Here is a 19,129-nt window from a genome sequence, read left to right as displayed (position 1 = left end):
GTTGCTATGACGCACAGCTGTAAGGTCAAAGTCTTTAAGATAAGCAGGAGGATGGACCAGACGTTTGGGTCTTACCTTCTGTGCATGTGCTTCTTCAGGTTGCATATTGATACTGATCAATTCTTTGTCCATGAGAAATGCCAGATCCGGCTCGAAGGACCAAATATTCGATAGTAGAGCTTCAAAAAGTGGACTGTATTAGGTAATAGCTCGGATCTAACTTCCTCAATGGGGTGTCGGTCAGAACACACTGTATTCAGATCAGTTCAATCCAAAAGGAGGTTTATTGTTCCAGTCTTAACTGTTCACAACACAGCGGTACACAGAATGTATTGCTTAACAGGGTGATTTGTAGGTGGATGTGTATGTATATAGGTGTGTGTGGTCTACAAAGGAAAGAAATAAAGATATATATTAACAATATGTCTTGATTACCATCACACAGAAATAATTTCCATAAACATACATATCTCTCAAATAAAGAAACTCTCAAGTTCAATGCTAGAATCAATAAAGGAAATAATATAAAAGCAACACATAATTATTATTAAACAACACCGACACCCAGTGGCGAGAAATAGAAAAACATCCGAAACCGAAACTAATCCTGAGGTAATCTAAATGAAAGGCACATAATCAGAAACATCGCGCTCTCAAACTCGAAATAACAAGAGGCTAGTAATGCGATGGTCACACATACATACATATCAAACACTGGGTGCAATATAAACACTGTAAATTGCGATTAATGTCGAACATAATCAGCACATTCACGTGTGCTCGACAGCTATCGATAAATGGCTTCATCTCCGATGAATGCACATCACTGATGAACAGATGACATTGTATCAAGACTTTACAGGTCCTTAACAACCATTATATCATATTCTCAGCAAACAATCAACTTACATTAGTTTATTGACGCACACTTTCACACACAGTCCAGCTCGCATCTTACACTCTCTCGGCTGCTGATGGCTGACTGAAAGTAGCGCATGCGCATATGCTGATGGCCTTTCTAACACTCTTACTACACAGTGTTTTGGAAGGTAAAGCTCAAGAAGCCTTCATCTCACTTTCTTCTGAACACCGAAAGAACTATAAGGTAGTAAAAGAGGCTGTGTTAAAAGCATATGAACTTGTCCCTGAAGCGTATCAGCAACGTTTTAGGGGATGGAAAAAAGACGAGTGTAGAACACACGTTGAAGTGGCAAGGGAATTGGCAAGTCTTTTTAATCGTTGGCGTACATCATTGTGTGTTAGTACATTTGAAGAGCTTTCTAATCTAATAGTTTTGGAGCAGTTTAAAAACATTATCCCAGAGCGTGTCGCAATGTATGTAAATGAACATTAGGTGACAACGGCTGCTGAGGCTGCCATTCTTGCGGACGAATATGTACTAATTCATAAAAGTGCCGGTGATTATTTGTATAAAAAGCCAAATAACAGCGCAAGTACAGTGAGGATGAGTCCAAACAAATCAGAGCATGCTAGAAAAGTGGATCCAGATTCGAGTTGCAGGTATTGTTTGGAAAAGGGTCATTGGAAAAAAGAGTGCCCTATATTAAGAAATAAGTTCAAGTCCGTGGTTCCAAAAGCCGTTGGTCTCGTGTCTACTACCGGAATGAGTTTAAAATCAGATGTAGGAGAAGTAAAGACTGAAGGAATAAGGATCTTTTGCAAGCAGGATACGAACCGTTCATAACTATGGGGACTGTGTCTTTGAAAGATTTGATGAAGGTACCTGTTAAGATATTACGTGACACGGGATCTTCTGAATCTTTCTTATTGGATTCGAAACTGCCGTTTTCTTCTGAAACAAGTACGGGTAAAAGCGTTCTAATTCAAGGTATAGGATTAGACATATTTTCGGCTCCTCTGCATCGAGTTTAGCTAGATTCTGAGGTTGTGAAAGGAGAGGTAGAAATTGCATTAAGGTCAGTTTTGCCTATCGAGGGGGTGGATTTGATTTTGGGAAATAATTTGGCTGGGAGTAAAATATGGGGTACGGAAGTGTTTCCCGTTGTTAAAACCACTCCGGTCTGCTCGGTGGAATCAGACAAATGTGTGCAAGAACTGCCTGAAGTTTTCTGTTCCTGTGCCATAACACGAGCGATGAGTAACAACAATGATATGGATGAGTATGAAGGCCTAGAGGAATCTTCTAATGATCTTTCTGAGAATTTGTCTTTGCTTGTTCCATCGATTTCCCGGCAGGATTTGATTGTAGAGCAAAAAAATGATGCGCAGCTAAAAACACTGTTTGAATCTGTTAAAACAGAATATGAGATGAAAAGTTTGGCTAGTGGATATTTCACACAGAATGGATTATTCCATCGTAAATGGATGCCGTATTATGATAAGATTCTGGGTGAACCGGTGTTTCAAATAGTGATACCAAAGGGATTACGGGAGTTAATTTTGAGAACTGCTCACGGTGACATAGCTGGTCATTTTGGAGTGAAGAAAACCTATCACAGCGTGATGCGTTATTTCTTTTGGCCCTCGATTAAAGAGAGACGTGGCTGCTTTTATAAAAACTTGTCATGTCTGTCAGTTGGTCGGAAAGCCGAACGAAGTGATCTCTCCTGCTCCGTTGTATCCTATACCTGTGGTGAAATATCCCTTTGAGCATCTTACTATTTATTGTGTGGGGCCATTACCTCCTTCTAAAAATGGTTCCATCAATATATTGACTGTGTAAGGAACTCAGCTTTTTGGAAATATTAATAATAAATAATATCTTGTTAATATTAATTATAAATATTTGGGTCAGTTAATTGGATTAACTTGATGTGGCTGAATTAATATTACAATCAATTAATTAGTTCTTCCAACGAACTCTTTTGATTATTAATTTATTCTAAGAAAAGGGTATCTTCCATGGCCACAGAAGAATAATTATTTCTTCGCCTGTACAGTACTTTGAGCCAGTAGCAAAAACCGTGATCGTAAAGTGACTTGTATTGCAAACAAAACAGAACCAAATACATATTATGTACAAGTTTTATTAACTAAATATAGATATTTATATGAATATAAATAAACTAAACAACATACACACATGAATACATAAATAGGTTAGTGATAGGATGAAATTGGAAACCGGAAGAGGGTCTATGAGAAGAACCATCAGAATTTCATTTTCACATTTCATTGAATTGAATACTTGCATTTGTAATGGGAACAATTCTTGAAGTTGTTGAAAATTGAAGTTGTTGATGGTTCCGGCAGTGTCAAGTGGAAGTTGGTTGAGCGTTCTCTTTCTCCAGGAACGCATGGCTGGTTTGGGCAAGGCCTGGGACTCTGTTGAGGCCACGCCGAGCACCCAGGAGAAGTGAGGAAGTCGGAAGGATGGGTGATTGGAGTCGTTGTTGGTTGGAGACTTTGTTCCAAAACTCTTGAGATTGTCCTTGGTTCTTATTGAGAGAGTCATCTCTCTCCTGCCTGAGCCCATATCTGGTTGGAATCGAGGCCTGCTGGGCCCTGGGGCCCCCGTGGAGGGGGAGGGGGCTCCCCAGTATCACCAGAACAGTGTTGCGGCTGGATGAAAGAACTAAGAGAGGGAGGTCACATGTGGACTGTCTCTAATAAGGCCTGGAGAAGATCCTCCCCTAAGGGTTGAACTCGACCAATCAGAAAGGGGACATGTCTGAGAGGGAAAGTGGCTCTTAGTTGATTTACGGATCTTTGTCCCTAGCATGATTATACCTTCATTAATGCTCAAATAGCTATAACACATCCACACTGCATTCTAGAAGAAGGTGATGTACATCAAAGTGTGAGTCATTAAATGAGGATTATTTAGGTAGGAGGCATTATACAGGTGAGGTTACATTGATCGTTAGTTGGTTGTATACCAGGATACATACCATAATATATACCTAATAGTACACGAGACAGTAAACCATTTACCCTGTTTCTTTCACAGTTTTATGCATGTTCATTTATAGATCAGTTAGTCTATGATTAATGCAGCAAAGTCTGTTTTAAAGAGGGTTTCTGTTTCATAGTCTCTCTCTTGAGTATGTGGCCACATTCCTCGGAGGTCGTAAAATCTCCTTATCATGCCCTGTAAAATGACACTGTTTCTGCCCTTGTGTTTGTTCATTTGGGCTGGGTGAGGAGTTTCATAAACCTATGTTTATAATGAATAATTAGTATGTGTCTGATTGGTCCATACCCTACAACCGTGATGTGCCAAACTACGCGATACCCTGCTGCGTATCCGTTGCAAAATATTACTACAAAGTCTGTAGTGAAAGCTTTGATTCAATTTATTTCCATATTTGGAATTCCTCTAGTTATTCAGTCTGACAGGGGAACAAATTTCACATCTCGTATGTTTGCCCAGATATTAAAACAGCTGCGTGTAGATCATCAAAAAAGCAGTGCTTACCATCCTGAGAGTCAGGGTGCCCTCGAGCACTTTCATCAAACACTAAAACAGAGAACGTATTGTACTGAGTTGATGAAAGACTGGGAGGAGGGACTTCCTTGGTTGATACTCGCTGCTCGTGAGGTCACTCAAGAAAGTTTGGGTTTCAGCCCCAATGATCTAGTATTTGGACATAAAGTAAGAGGACCGCTCGCGCTTTTGCGTGATGATTTATTGGAAACTGAACCACCTGTAAATCTTTTGGTTTACGTAAAAGGGTTCCGATATAGGTTGTATTGGGCCGGTACTGTAGCCCGTGAAAATCTAGGTAAGGCACAATCTAAAAGGAAATCCTGGTTTGATCAAAAAGCAGAAAACAGGGAATTCAATTCTGGAGATCAGGTTTTGGTGATGCTTCCAATGACTGGTTCCACTTTTGCTGCAACATTTTCTGGACCCTATACTGTGCTTGAACAACTTTCTGAACAAAATTATATGATTTCCACTCATGATAGGAAGAAGAAGGCTCAGCTGTGCCATGTAAATCTATTGAAGCCTTATTTGTTCCGTGCAACGGGATCAAATGTCGCTGTCGGAGGTGCTGAAATTAAATCTGTTGCGTTTGCTGTAGGGGGTGAAAGTGGTTCTTTGTTAGATGGAGTTGAGAAGGATAATTTGTGTCAGAGAAATTATTCAACCATTGAAAAAGAGTTGTTGGCATTAATTTGGGCTGTACAACATTTCGATGTGTATGTGGGGGTTCTGCCTCGCTGGTAGTATTTACAGACCACAACCCGCTTACTTTCTTATAGTCCTTGCATAGTCCAAATCAACGACTTATTCGCTGGGCTTTATTCTTGCAGTCTTACAGCTTGGATATTCGTCATATTAGAGGGGTAGATAATATTATGGCGAATACCTTGTCACGAGCTCCATTGAACTAGTGCTCGATTACATTTTTGTTGGTTCTTCTCTTTATCTTTCACCTCATCTTCGTGCTCTCAAGGCGCCTGAGAGCATTAGGAGATGGAGTAATAAGGGGTAGGTGGTGAAGGAGAGAGGGTAAGTGTAACCAATAATTTTGTTTAATTTCTAAATCTGGTTAAATTGTGTTCTGTGCTATATCTGTTTGTTGTATGTGGTTTTCTGTATTATGTTTACGGAGTACCTTTGTATAAGGGCCTCTGTCTTTAGGAGGGAGGTGTGATGGATCACGGGGTGTAGTATTTTATTCTGTCCAGTAGGTGTCTCTGGGTAACACTATTTGTGTCCTCAGGTTAATTGCTGTGAAACAGGTGTGGAGAATTGACGGTGATTAACCATGCTGCTTATAAGAAGCTGGAGAATAGCTGTTGGGAGTATGAGCTTGGTCTTGCTGTTTGGTTGTCATGCTGACTCTCTCATCCTCTCCGGTCCAAGGCTTGATGTTGTTGTTTGGGTATCTTTATATTTTGTCTTTTATTTTAATGTAGTCATGTTTACTTATTCTAATTAAATACAACTTTGTGCAAATTTGATTATGTTGTATGGCCATTCATGTTGCTACTCCTTGAGCCAAGGGGTCGTAACACTGTCTATGATGATTCAAATCGATGGAGTTAGAGAGTAGAACCAGAGAATGTCTAATAAGGAAGACTGACTCTGGTAACTGTGATTTTTGGAAATTTATAGTCAATGAATGCATTGATTTACAACATGTATATAATACACTGACATGTGAATGTAGTATGCAGTTACACCAATGTTGTTTGTTCTTTGTTAACATATTTCTGGCTAACGTTACCTTGATGGAAGACCGTGTTGTTTTTAAGTATTTTTGTGTTCTTAAACTTAGTTTAAGTTAAGGGTATCACGTAATGTTCACTATGGTTTCACAAGGACAGGACTCAGGAGAGTTGCGAGTGACAGGTGATTGTCTAAAAAAACAACATTGCAAACAAATAAAAATGTAATTGTGAAATTTCGTTAATCTTAACATTTACAATGCTTATGCTCCCCATGCACTTATACTAATACATAATAAATTCAATTCTAAAACAAAACATGATTATACAGACAGACACACACACACACTCACACACATGATTTCCGTGTCCAAGTGCATTATTTCCTTTTAACATAATTTGATAAATTCATGACATACATCACTTTAATCTATAAAACATATTTAGTTTGAATTCATTTATTCATTCATTTAGTACATTTAAATAATATATATTTTATGTTTTGTTATCTCAAACCCCTTGTTATCTCAAAATGTCAGGTTGTGTGTGTCCGCACAAATGAACAGACTAAGAAATTATTTAAAATGGTGTCTTAAGAATAAAATGGAAAAACCTTTCAAACAAATTGTATACATATCAGTAGTTTAAAAGCTGTTGGATTGATACATTTTTGAGTAGCAATTTGCACATCAGGGTGGCACAATAGCAAACATGGCTCTTATTATGAATTGGCAAGGTAATTAGCCTACGTATACATGATAATGCATCATCCAGAGGAGCCTAAATGGTCCTTATGTATCTGCACTTTTTCACTAAAGACCAACACTGGGAAGTTTAAAAATGTATCTGGCTCTGGCGCTGAGTACAGTAACAGAACCCACGTGACAACTCCAAGTGCTGTAATCACCACACCAGACACTAGATGGGAGTGTAAGGTAAAAGACGCTATGAAGTGACCGACCCAACCATCTTATGCTTGATAAATATTAAAGAGTTTTTTTTTTGTTTTTTTTTGGTATAATTGTTGAGTTTCGTTATAGTATATGCAGTTAAAAAAAAGCTTACAGGCAACACTTACAGGTTGTTAGTGACGTTGTAAACGTAAAACGCTATTAGGCCTACCATACATCGGCCTACAACTTAATAAAACATCTAAAGCCTGGAATTTTCAAAACTACCCGGTAATAAAATAAGACATGGAAAATAATTAAGTCTCACTTGGATATTGTAAGAAATATCTAATTTATCACTCAAAAAATCTATGAAACTGAATCTTGAGTCACGCTTTGACAAAATCTAAACCACCCTTGAACCAGATCGATGACTTCTTAGGAAACATGTTTCAACGTATTTTTAAATGTTTCATTTTGCTAATAGTCTTCGTCATGGATGCTTGACTGTCAGCGTGGCAAATGTTGAGATAAAAATCTTTAATTTTTTGAATAATTGAATTTTGCTCAGTTTATTGTTCCCATATTTTGCATTGGCAAAGGCCTATTGATCACCACCATGAATTGATAAATTGGTTGTATTAGAATATACAGTAAGATATTGTTGTTGTTGTTGTTGTTATATCTACAGTATGTTGTTGTAGGCCTTTGGCCTGTCAAAAAACAATAAAGAAAGTTGCCATGGTCGTTTGAAAGACAACAACCAACAACACTGCATGTCAAAAATGAATGAGCACAAATGTCTGGCAAGAAAACAGCAGCTTGGTGAACGGTGTGCACAGGGTGGGTCTTCATGGAGTGCATCAAGATGAACAGGTCTGTCCAGCCTGTCAGCCTCTTAAATAAATAAGCATATCCTCAGCATTTCTGCACATTCATTTACCTTTGTAGAGAGTACACTCAGGAGAACAAACATGGCATCCAATACAGGGCAAGCGGGCTTCCTACCCAGCGGAGCGGCCTTATTCTGCACCATTCCCGACATCTTCTACCTAGTAGAGCTTGTGAGTTGATTTTAATCAATTAATTTAATTAATCTGAACTACATAAATTATCTTAGTTGATTTTACAAAACAATTTATTTTTTGATAACAAATAGTGAAAAATCTTTTTTTCTTACAGTATACCGTATTTATTTGACAACCATCACTGTGAGAATTCATCCTGGAGAATCTAGCCTCCTGATTTATTTTAATTAACGGTCATTTAAAAAAGAAAACAAATATTAACAGAAAATGTATACAATTATTTAAATTATCAAAAAATACAATTTGTTAATCTAAAGACTATACTGTTAACGTACATCCAAGTTATTTAAAATGATTCGGTTCATTATTGTAAGTGAATACATATATAAAAACTAAGCAAATCTGTAATCTTCAAAAAAATTCAATAGGCCAAATAAATTTCCAAATGTTTTTTATTCTATTTTATTTCAATGTCATTATTTTCTCTTATATCCAATTTAGATAGTTACTGTTTGATATTCATGTACTATTTCAGGAAATGTTTTAAAACAATTCATAAGCAAAGATGTTCACAGGGGAAAGAGAGTTCTAATTTTTTATCTATTTTAATATATTGGTAACACTTTACAATAAGGTTCATTAGTTAACATTTGTTAACTACCTTAGTTAACATGAACTAAGAATGAAAAATACTTCTACAGCATTTATTAATCTTAGTTAATATTAATTCCAACATTTACTAATACATTATTCAAATCAAAGGTTGTATTTGTTAACATTAGTTAATGAACTAACATGAACAAACAATGAACAGCTATATTTTTATTAACTAACATTAACAAAGATTAACTAATACAGTAACAAATGTATTGATCATTGTTAGTTCATGTTAGTTAATACATTAACTAATGTTAACCAATGAACCTTATTGTAAAGTGTTACCAATATATTTTCTTACAAAAAGTACAACTCTGGAAGCTAATTTTTTCATTATGTTTATCTCTTAGGTCTTTGGCGGTCTGGTGTTGTGTCTAGTAGCATCTACAAAGCTCGAGCCTAACAACCCCCAGGCGTATGTGATTTTTGTGACAATTTTCTGTTTCATCATGACATTCATCTGGTTGATAGTCTTTGCCACTGGGTCTCATCGTAGCAGAAGCTCTTGGGCAAGCGCGGTAGGTCCATAATCTCTCTCTTTCTCTCTCTTATTTCCTCTCACCTCATGAAGACGTTTTCCTATTTTAATATACATTTTCTTAAATTTCTCTCCATAGGATGTTGCATACCATGGATTTGCATCACTCCTCTATCTCAGTGCTTCTGTGCTTTTAGCTTTAATAACCATTCAGTATGGAACTCTAAACAACATTTTGAATGATTCTACAAACATTTTTTTTAATGAAATTTTTAATCTTCTTTCACTCAACAATCTTGATTTTTCAAGAAGCCAACTTAATTACAAGCTGGATATAGCTGCCGTGGTGAGTCCCTCTAGCCTAAATCAAAGTTCCAAATCTAAAGCTGTTTTACCTGTTAAATACTAATATAGTAAGAAGATATTGGTGAAATCTGTGAACAAAAATGACAAAGCTGATGTTCTGAATAATCTTGAATATTTAAAGTACTAAACCTGTAACCTCATTCAGGTTAACCTAGCTTCATGTGTATAACAAATAACTTATTTAACATTAAATCAATTTGACTACATTAGATTAAACCAATGAAAGCCATGTTAAAAAAGCAACTGTAGGTTACATTTTTACCATTGAAGTGTATAGTGATTATTTGTCTCTTTATTTTCAGGTGTTTTCCTTTTTCACCACTTTACTGTATGTCATCCACACCATTTTCTCAGCCCTCAGATGGAAATCCTTCTAAAGCATCAGCACACACCCTGATTTACTCATATGATTCATACGTCTGCCTCATTAAGCAAAGTTAATACAAAATGTCATATAGTGCATCAGTAATAATTCATGTGACAATAGATTGACTGTCCAGGCTTCTTGTTTTCTATAAAATGTATACAGACTATTTTTTAAAACCACTTTTTTTGTAAACTAATCTCACCTTAGGTATAAATTATTGTAACTACTGTTTGATGAATTGAATGACTTAATAAAGGAGATTATGAACGATCTGTGGAGTCTGATCTCTTGGTGTGTCACCAGATACATGTGTCCCTAGTTTCAAATTGCCCTTTATTTTTAAATATAAGAATAGGAGGGTCTTCTGGAATGAATCACCAAACCATAAAACAAAATTTGTACATTTTCTAAAAAAACTAAACAAAAAAACATTACCTTGTTTGTAAGTGACTTTGCATATTCTAAGGTTTTTGGTCTTTAGCATGATCCTTCTGTAGCCCGCCCCTTTTATGCTTTAGGACTACGCTTATGTTCTGCCTTCCGGTTTGTAGGCTACACCAACAGCATGAAGTTAAGATCTTACGGATTTATGAATGTAGGCTACTGCTCATTTTGAAATCTTTGCAGTCTACTTTGCAGTTGACATTTGTTATGACATCCGCTTCAAACGTTACAACGCTCATTAAAAAGTTTGTTGACTCCACAATTAGTTAATCCACTTCACCAGCTAATTACTCTTCGACACTGATGCCATAGAAATATACAAGTACAAAAACAAATTCTAAAGATGGCTGCGCGGTTGTTTCTCTCATGGATTAACATCCATGTCCAGCGGAGTCCCTATTTCAGTGCTTTTGTGTTCTCTTTCAAACATCGTTCCCGCATGTGAACGCAAAGTATCTCGGGAGAACGCAAAACATTTCGCAACAGTTTTTTCCCATCGCCATGTCCCTTTAGTGGCTCCCTACTTTTCGTTTTAAAAGAGGTTATTTTGATGATTAAAATGTTTACAATAATGAAAAATGGTTCACTGAAAGGGAACCAAAAATAGTTATTCTATATGGCATCGCTGCAAAAAACAAAACAAAAAAAACAACATACCATTTGGAACCTATGTTTTGTAGGTATATGGTGTTCGGCATGGTTGCTTACAGGTCAAAAAGACACTAAAATCGAGAGATTTTAAACCCATTTTAGTTAGACCACAAATAATGTGGTCATGGATAGCCTAAGTTATGACAGGAAACAAACCCAGTAACCAGAGTATAATGAAGATGTAATCGCAGCATTTCAGTAAGGTTTTTTTTTTATTTTATTTTTATTTTTTTGTAGTCTGTGTATTTTGGTGTGTCTTTCTGTTCCTAAGGATTTGGTGTGTCTGTTTTTCGCTTTTAAATTTCTTTTTTTCTAGAACTGGTTTAAACTGTTTAACCTGGTTTATCCTGTTCTTATGGGTTTGGAATGACGCATGAGTAACATAACACAGGGAGTGTGAGTTCACACACGTCTTGAACAGGGAACAATTGGGCCCTGTAAGGTGATGTCTGGGAACTGTATCAAAATGTTTTATTCATGAGGGCAGGACAGGTGGGGAAAAGACTCCAAGAGTCCAGGTGCATTATACTATAACATGATTACTTCTATGTATTCGTAGATCTCAAAAGCCACACTAAAATTGTATGAATGCCATTGCATTAGATAATAAAATATGAATATCGCCTTTGTCTTTTGGCTGGCTTTGTTGGGGACACTAAGCACTTGATCTGCCTGCATTGAAACCATTATATGAGAATTGTTTTCTCCACAAACCCCCCCCCCCCCCCCCCGCATTTTACAGTATCATAAAAATACAATGGCCCTTTTCATTCAGAAACTTTTTGAATGCACATCTACGATGTGAGAAGAGAAAAAAATAAGTAAATTAGAGTAAAATAACATTGGTTTATGTAATGTTATTTAGGTTACAGTATAACTAATAATATTATATGAAATCTGTTATGCTCACCGGAGGCTCATCATGCTGTGAATACCTCTGAAACAAGTTGTGTTTATGTTTAGAGAGTAAGTTGACTACTAAATTACTTCCCTTTTTGGAATTTAAAGCTGAGGTTATCAGTTTACACTGGAATACCTCCCAAGCCTGGACTTTATGTCGTTGTTTTGTTTTAGTTATGCGACAGTTGTCCGTGTGGGGCTGCTGCTATACCTTCGTTTTGTTGTTTATGTTTATTTTGTGATTAAAGTTGCGTCTGTTTGCCGATTCCCGCCTCCAATTCCTCCCTTATAAACAAACCTTGTTAAACTAAGCTTTTCAAAAGTCATGGTGAATACTACAGGTGTTTAATATTTGAATGATTCATAAAAGCTGACTAACTGTCTGACCATCTGAGATTTCTGTATGGAGATAAAGGTTAGGATCCTGATTTTTCAGTAGTATTACTGCACACTGTATAGGCTATATTTGCACCATTTGTTGTTTGCTTTTGGCATCTGATAAAGGCGGATTTTGGACCCGGAAACAATGACGTCAGACTTAACAAGATTGAGACATATAAATAAATAAAACTTTGAAAAATAATATAAAATAATAAACTTTGTTTTAAAGTTAAGTATATAAAAAATATTTGATGCACTTCTAATTAGTCAGGATGTCAATGACAGTTTTTTGTTTTTTTTTTACATTGATTTATTATATGGAACATTGGTGTTGAAATGCATTATGTTGAGATGTATTTTCTTGTATAGCCTTTTGTATAAAAATGGTTGATTATTCATGCTGCTTATGTATTTTTTTTATATGTATGGTTATTTATCCTATTACTAGCTTTTTTTCCAAGTGCGGTCGTGTATATTAAAATGTGTCTATAATATGCAATAAACAATTATTTTTTGTATTTGGTTACATTTCTCAGTTTTGAAAATTTTCAACAAGAAATAAAGTCTATTCACAAAAAAATTTGACATTTCCACTGACACCACGCATAAATGGCTGGGAAAGTAAATGAACAAAGAAAAAAATAGCTTTGGAAGGTGTGAGTGTCCCTGTAATCTCATGGATACTTCAGAGCCTGATTCTCAGTCACCCAGCCCTCAACGTGTGGTTAAAAATAGTTGATCTAGTGGAACTTCAACAAGGATAAGGCTCAAGATGTGTCCCAAGCTTTAATCAAACATTCTGGCTGGTACATGAATATTTTTAATCAGAGGAACACTGTTCATTGCATTTTACAACAGCACAGGAAAGAATGTTGGACATCAAAAAACACATTCACGGCTGTTCATTGAAATATTAATATGTGCCACAGATGTAATGGCGGAATTCAGTTTTGATTTGTTTCATGAAATAGTCATAGAGAGGTAGCAAACGGTCTCTGACTCACCTCAGTATTTGTTGGCAAGAAGCACACGTGTTTTTCAGCCTTAGGGGCCTTTCTATACAAGAATCATGCCAGTTTTATTATAAAAAACATAAATTAGCATCAGTAAAAGTCTTTTTAATTATATCTTTTGAAAGAAGATTTTATTAAGAAATGTAAATAAAATGCTGATTTTGGAAGATTTGTTTTTATTATTATGACAACCTTCAAGTCAATGTTATATTGTGTATGCTCTAAATGAAGATACACAGAGCTATGGACCTTTTACAGTTTTACAACATATTCAGAGGATGAAAACATCAAATTTGTATGCAAAAAAAATTGCATTTCTGTTTTGTTCTGTTCAAACAAAGCATCTAATTCTTATTTAACATGTCTGTTTGGGGTCTCATGGACTCCAAGTCAATTTTATACAGTATACTGAATATTTAAAGGCTCTAAATACAAACTACTGCACTGAAATGCTCACCAATGCAAACCTTTGTCGTCGGTTAGGAACCTGGGTGTGCTCCTGAGTGATACCAATCTTTCATTTGAAACTGACGTGTCTAGTATCTGTAAAACCGCATGTTCCATTGATTTCAACATTTCCAAATATATCTAAATTACGACATCTGCTCTCAATGACAAATGCGGAACAATTAGTTCATGCGTTCATGACATCAAGCCTAGATTATTGTAATGCTCTAATGGTTGGTTGCCCTGCACGCTTAATAAATAAACTGCAGCTGGTCCAAAACGCAGCCGCTAGGGCAGGGATGGGCAACTCCGGTCCTCGAGGGCCACTGTCCTGAAGAGTTTAGCTCCAACCCTAATTAAACACACCTGAAGAAGCTAATCAATGTTTTCAGGATTACTAAAAAATATTTTTTGTCAGGGTTGGAGCTAAACTCTGCAGGACAGTGGCCCTCGAGGACCGGAGTTGCCCCTCCCTGCGCTAGGGTTCTTACTAGAACCAGGAAGTATTAGCCTACCATATTACCCCGCACAGGTGAAAAAGACGTAGTATTAAATGTATTAAAAATATACTTGAAATTCAAGTAGTATATTTATATTACATTTGTATTTCCACCATGCTTATTTGAAGTGCATTAAAAATATATAGAAATGCATTTTAATATATTTCTAAAAAGTGTACTATCAGTAGCCTACATTGGTAACAAATATATGCTTAGTTACACTTTTAGAAAATATGCTAAAAAAACAAGCATACTTTTAATATATTTCTAAAAAGTATACTATAAGTACTTTGATAATAAATAGTTACTCTTTTAAGAAATATGCTAAACAAAAAAAAAACATTTACTTGTTTAAATTCAAACAACACTTGTAAAACACGTTGAACAGCTCTGATTGGTTCTCATGATAATGAGATCGCCTGGTACCTCAGCACATTATAGAGTGGCCTTTTATTGTGGCCAGCCTAAGTCACACCTGTGCAATAATCATGCTGTCTAATCAGCATCTAAATATGCCACACCTGTGAGGTGGATGGATTATCTCGGCAAAGGAGAAGTGCTCACTAACACAGATTTAGACAGATTTGTGAACAATATTTGAGAGAAATAGGCCTTTTGTGTACATAGAAAAAGTCTTAGATCTTTGAGTTCAGCTCATGAAAAATGGGGGCAAAAACAAAAGTGTTGCGTTTATAATTTTGTTCAGTGTATATATATATATATATATATATATATATATATATATATATATAATTTCTTCAAGGCTTGTACCTTGGAACCTATTTCAAGGTCTGCGATCTTGAGCCACCAGGCACTGTTGTTGTGCGAATGAACGGGCCAGAGGGCGTTATAGAACGGTGTCGTGTAAGCGGCCCCTAAATTAATATCTTACCTTTGCAACGGAAGTGAATCAATCAAAACTAACTTTAGCTGGACAATAACTTTATTCTAGAGCTGCTGTAAAGCCAAAACAATGTCTGTTACTTTCCTTTCCTATTATCACTGTAAAGCTGCTTTGAAACAGTCCATATTGTTAAAAGTGCTATATAAATGAAGGTGACTTGACTTGACCAAGGCTGCATTTATTAGATCAAAATAATATTGCTTATTCTATTTCTTAAAGTGTATTTTTATTAACTATAGGACATGTTTAATTTCTCAGTCTACAATGTAAAAAAGGCATCAGAGTGCACTGTGTCTCCCTCTATAGCTTTGCGCACCAAATATAACAATGAATGATAAGGAAGTAATTTTGATGTTGAGATGTGAAAGTGAAGGAGTGCACTGTTCATGCTAGAAAGATTAAGATGAGCACCTGTTATTTTCCTCTACTTCAAAAAAGCAGGAAGAGGATGGCTACTAAAAATAACTCATACAAACGACCATTGATTGAGCAAAGTTGAACAAACAAGTTGAAAGAGACTGTATTAGTTTTGAGTGAGATTTTTAGATGATCAACTGGCAACTGTTGTTGTTTGAAACAATAAAGTCTATTCTTTTGACACATGGATTTCTTAGTTGTTTATTCTAATTTGTTTCAGTGTATTTATACAATGTTGTTTCGCTAGGAACAAATTCAACACAGGAATAAAGCTTCAGTGATATCACAATGAGTTTAGTTCAGATGAACTCAAATAAAATGAAAAATAAGAGGTTCATTTAAAAAAAAAAAATATATATATATATATATATATATATATTTAGATCAATCACAACAGAACATTTTCCATCAGAAATTCAGACAGTTTTTCTGTGTCTGAGATTATGCAAATATTATTCTTATCAAATGTATCTGTGAAATATCTTTCCGCTGGTCATCTTCTCACAAATCCTCTCAGTTACACAACTCTTTGTTTATTTGAATCTCAGATGATTCCTCTTCCACCACCCGAATGTACAGCTGCAGTTTCTGTCATTTTAGACCACTGGTGAAGAATTGAAATCTTCTACACTCTTCTTGAATGAGTGACATAAAAGAGATTATCACAAATAAGTGACCCATTTCATTAAACAAGCCACCATTTGGAAATATTAATGTCTATTTTCCCTCTGTTTTAAACCAATATTTTCCTTTATAAGCTCTAGGCCCCTGTATATCAGTCAGAGGCAAAAGATATAAAGAAAAATGGAGCTATTTGCCTCATATTTGGCTCATACGCAAAGGTGGAAGTACACTTTTTGAGTATCTGTACTTTAACTTTATAAAGTAACTAAAGACAAATTTAATTATTTTTACACCACAACATTTCTGTCAAGGTCCTTGAGTAGAAAATAACGTCAGTCTGGGGATGATTTTGGTTGCATGGGTTGCATTTTGGTTAAAAATGAAAGTCGGGTTGATGTCAGAACCCGACTTATGTTGGTTTCTGGCGTCAACACGATTTTCATTTTCAACCACAATACAATGTCGGTCCAACGTTGGAGATAAATGTCAATCTGACGTTGGATTCTGACATCAACCTGATTTTCATTTTCAATGTTGGGTTTGGTCTTCTAAATGCAAAATTTGTCATTGTTTTGGAGCACATAAGCTTATAGATAGAGAACAGAAAGGCTAACATATTCATACTAAAAGCCAAACAACTTTAAATAGGGCACTATTTGAGAGAACAGCCATTTGGGTGTCCGAAACAATCGTGGACGTTACTGAGTGCAATTATTCAATCTCAATCCCTCAACTGGAACTGTGTTCTAGAAATAAATTTGATTATTGATATGAGGGTAGGTAAGCAGGCATAGTTTCAGAGGAATAATTCAATTCAATTTTCAATTCAAATTTATTTGTATAGCGCTTTTCACAATACACATTGTCTCAAAGCAGCTTTACAGAAAGTGCATTTGGGAAATGTACATAGAAAAATACAGTTAGTTAATCATGTATTAATTTATGGCATAACATATCGCCGGCTTTGAGTCGTCTCTTCACAGGCGTCGAGTCGTCTCTTCACAGGCGTTGGGGCATCTGAAGTCTCCGTGAGAGGCTGGATACAAACTGGAGCTGACGAACGCTATTTACCTCGGGACTAGCGTCCCGAGATAACAGCAGAAAGGCAGATGGGAAATAATTAGCATAGCTGATGTTCATAATGTTAATGCATTCGAACTGATTCAGCAGTAGTATCAAAGGTTAAGCATTAAGTGAATGCTTGGTTAAAGAGATGCGTCTTTAATCTAGTTTTAAACTGGGACAGCGAGTCTGAGTCTCGTACAATATCAGGAAGGCTATTCCAGAGTTTAGGAGCTAAATGCGAGAACGCCCTCCCTCCTTTAGTGGATTTAGATATCCTAGGAATGACCAGAAGCCTCGAATTTAGTGATCTTAAAGAGCGCGATGGATTGTATGGCGATAGAAGGTCTGTTAAATACACAGGAGCTAAACCATTTAGGGCTTTATAGGTCAGTAGGAATACTTTGTAATTGATACGTAACTTAATAGGTAACCAGTGTAGAGATGATAAAATAGGTGTTATATGATCATATTTTCTTGATCTAGTAAGAACTCTAGCAGCTGTAGCTTGTTTATTGAGGATGCAGGACAACCAGCTAATAAAGCATTACAGTAATCTAGTCTCGAGGTCATGAATGCATGAACTAACTTTTCTGCATCAGAAACAGATAGCATGTTACGTAGCTTAGCAATGTTTCTAAGGTGGAAAAAGGCTGTTCTTGTAATATATGAAATATGATTTTCGAAAGTCAAGTTGCGGTCTAGTATAACACCCAGGTCTTTTACTGTAGTGGATAAAGTAACAGGACATCCTTCTAAATTAAAGTTGTATTGTAAGGGATTTTGTGGGTAGTTTTTTGGACCAATAAGTACCTCCGTTTTATCTGAATTTAATAGCAGGAAATTACACGTCATCCAGCATTTTATATCATTTAGACACTCTGTCAATTTAGATAAGTTAGTGTTTTCATCTGGTCGTGATGAGATATATAATTGAGTGTCATCAGCATAACAGTGGAAATTAATTCCATGTTTTCTTATAATATTACCAAGTGGCAGCATGTATATTGAGAATAGCAGAGGGCCTAACACCGATCCTTGCGGCACTCCATAGTCTACTGACGTTATCTTTGATTTTTCCCCATTTAAACAGACAAAATGGTCTAACTTTTAATAATTTATTATTAAAATATAAATATTAATAATACTGTAACTATTACATACAACAATGATACAATAATAAAACAATGCATTGACATTTACTTTTGATACTTAAGTACTTTTAGAAACGAGTACTTCTGTACTTTTACTTAAGTAAAAATAGGTTTTTACAACTTGTAACAGAGTAATATTTGACCAGTAGTATCTGTACTTTCACTTAAGTAAGGAAGTTGTGTACTTTGTCCACCTCTGCTCATACTTTACAGGATTGTATCTATGCTTCACTACAAGTTTCAGGATGGAAGTTCACTTATGTAACACACACATAATATAAGGACACTTTAACTGGAACAGAAAACGGATGAGAGATGAAAAATGGAGCGCGTGTTTGTGACAATCATTGCCGCCGTGTATGTCTGAGATGACCGCGTCAGCCACTGACTACAGGAAGAATAATACTTAATCTAACAAACTTCAAAGTTGTTTAATGATCATGAGATGATGATTCATTACTGCTGTTTTCAGCAAACTTGAAGAAAGATCCCATAATCACAGTTTTTATGGGTGCTGACAGCTGAGTTAATCTCAGATTAAGGGTCTATGGTCGCTAGTGCCATACAAGCCAAATCATATGACTTTGCAAGTTAGTCACTTCATATGTTCTTATACTGTACATGAGACTGTATAAATATGACATAGTAGAACTGGACATCATGAATCATAATGATATGCAGTAAATAAAGCACTGGGTACCTTCAGGCAGTTTGAAATGGGCACTACTGGAAAACAGTCAAACA

General features: G+C 35.9%; 1 protein-coding gene and 1 long non-coding RNA gene across 2 annotated transcripts; one reads left to right on the top strand and one right to left on the bottom strand.

Moving 5' to 3' along the window:
* Nucleotides 1-265: 265 nt before the first annotated feature.
* Nucleotides 266-969, bottom strand: LOC143712109 (uncharacterized). The gene is made up of 2 exons (XR_013194997.1): nucleotides 910-969; nucleotides 266-386 (listed from the first exon to the last, which is right to left on the bottom strand). It is a non-coding gene; the product is annotated as an uncharacterized LOC143712109 (long non-coding RNA).
* Nucleotides 970-7,917: 6,948 nt separating this feature from the next.
* Nucleotides 7,918-12,143, top strand: LOC143711749 (myelin and lymphocyte protein-like). Its single transcript, XM_077203673.1, has 4 exons — nucleotides 7,918-8,056; nucleotides 9,028-9,195; nucleotides 9,295-9,501; nucleotides 9,824-12,143. Exons 1-4 carry the CDS (start codon nucleotides 7,967-7,969, stop codon nucleotides 9,896-9,898), a joined length of 540 nt encoding a protein of 179 aa, XP_077059788.1. The 5' UTR covers nucleotides 7,918-7,966; the 3' UTR covers nucleotides 9,899-12,143.
* Nucleotides 12,144-19,129: the final 6,986 nt, after the last annotated feature.

Source organism: Siphateles boraxobius, unplaced genomic scaffold (assembly GCF_051911475.1).
Source record: "Siphateles boraxobius isolate OS27281-9 unplaced genomic scaffold, OSU_SipBor_1 5, whole genome shotgun sequence".
Lineage (NCBI taxonomy): Eukaryota > Metazoa > Chordata > Actinopteri > Cypriniformes > Leuciscidae > Siphateles > Siphateles boraxobius.
Note: the sequence above shows the minus strand (reverse complement) of the source record. Positions and strands in the feature narration are given on the sequence as shown.

Coding starts and splice junctions, on each gene's coding strand:
- LOC143711749 (XM_077203673.1), top strand. CDS start 7,967: ATGGCATCCAATACAGGGCAAGCGGGCTTCCTACCCAGCGGAGCGGCC. Junction 8,057..9,027: donor TCTTCTACCTAGTAGAGCTT/GTGAGTTGATTT, acceptor TTTATCTCTTAG/GTCTTTGGCGGTCTGGTGTT. Junction 9,502..9,823: donor AGCTGGATATAGCTGCCGTG/GTGAGTCCCTCT, acceptor CTTTATTTTCAG/GTGTTTTCCTTTTTCACCAC.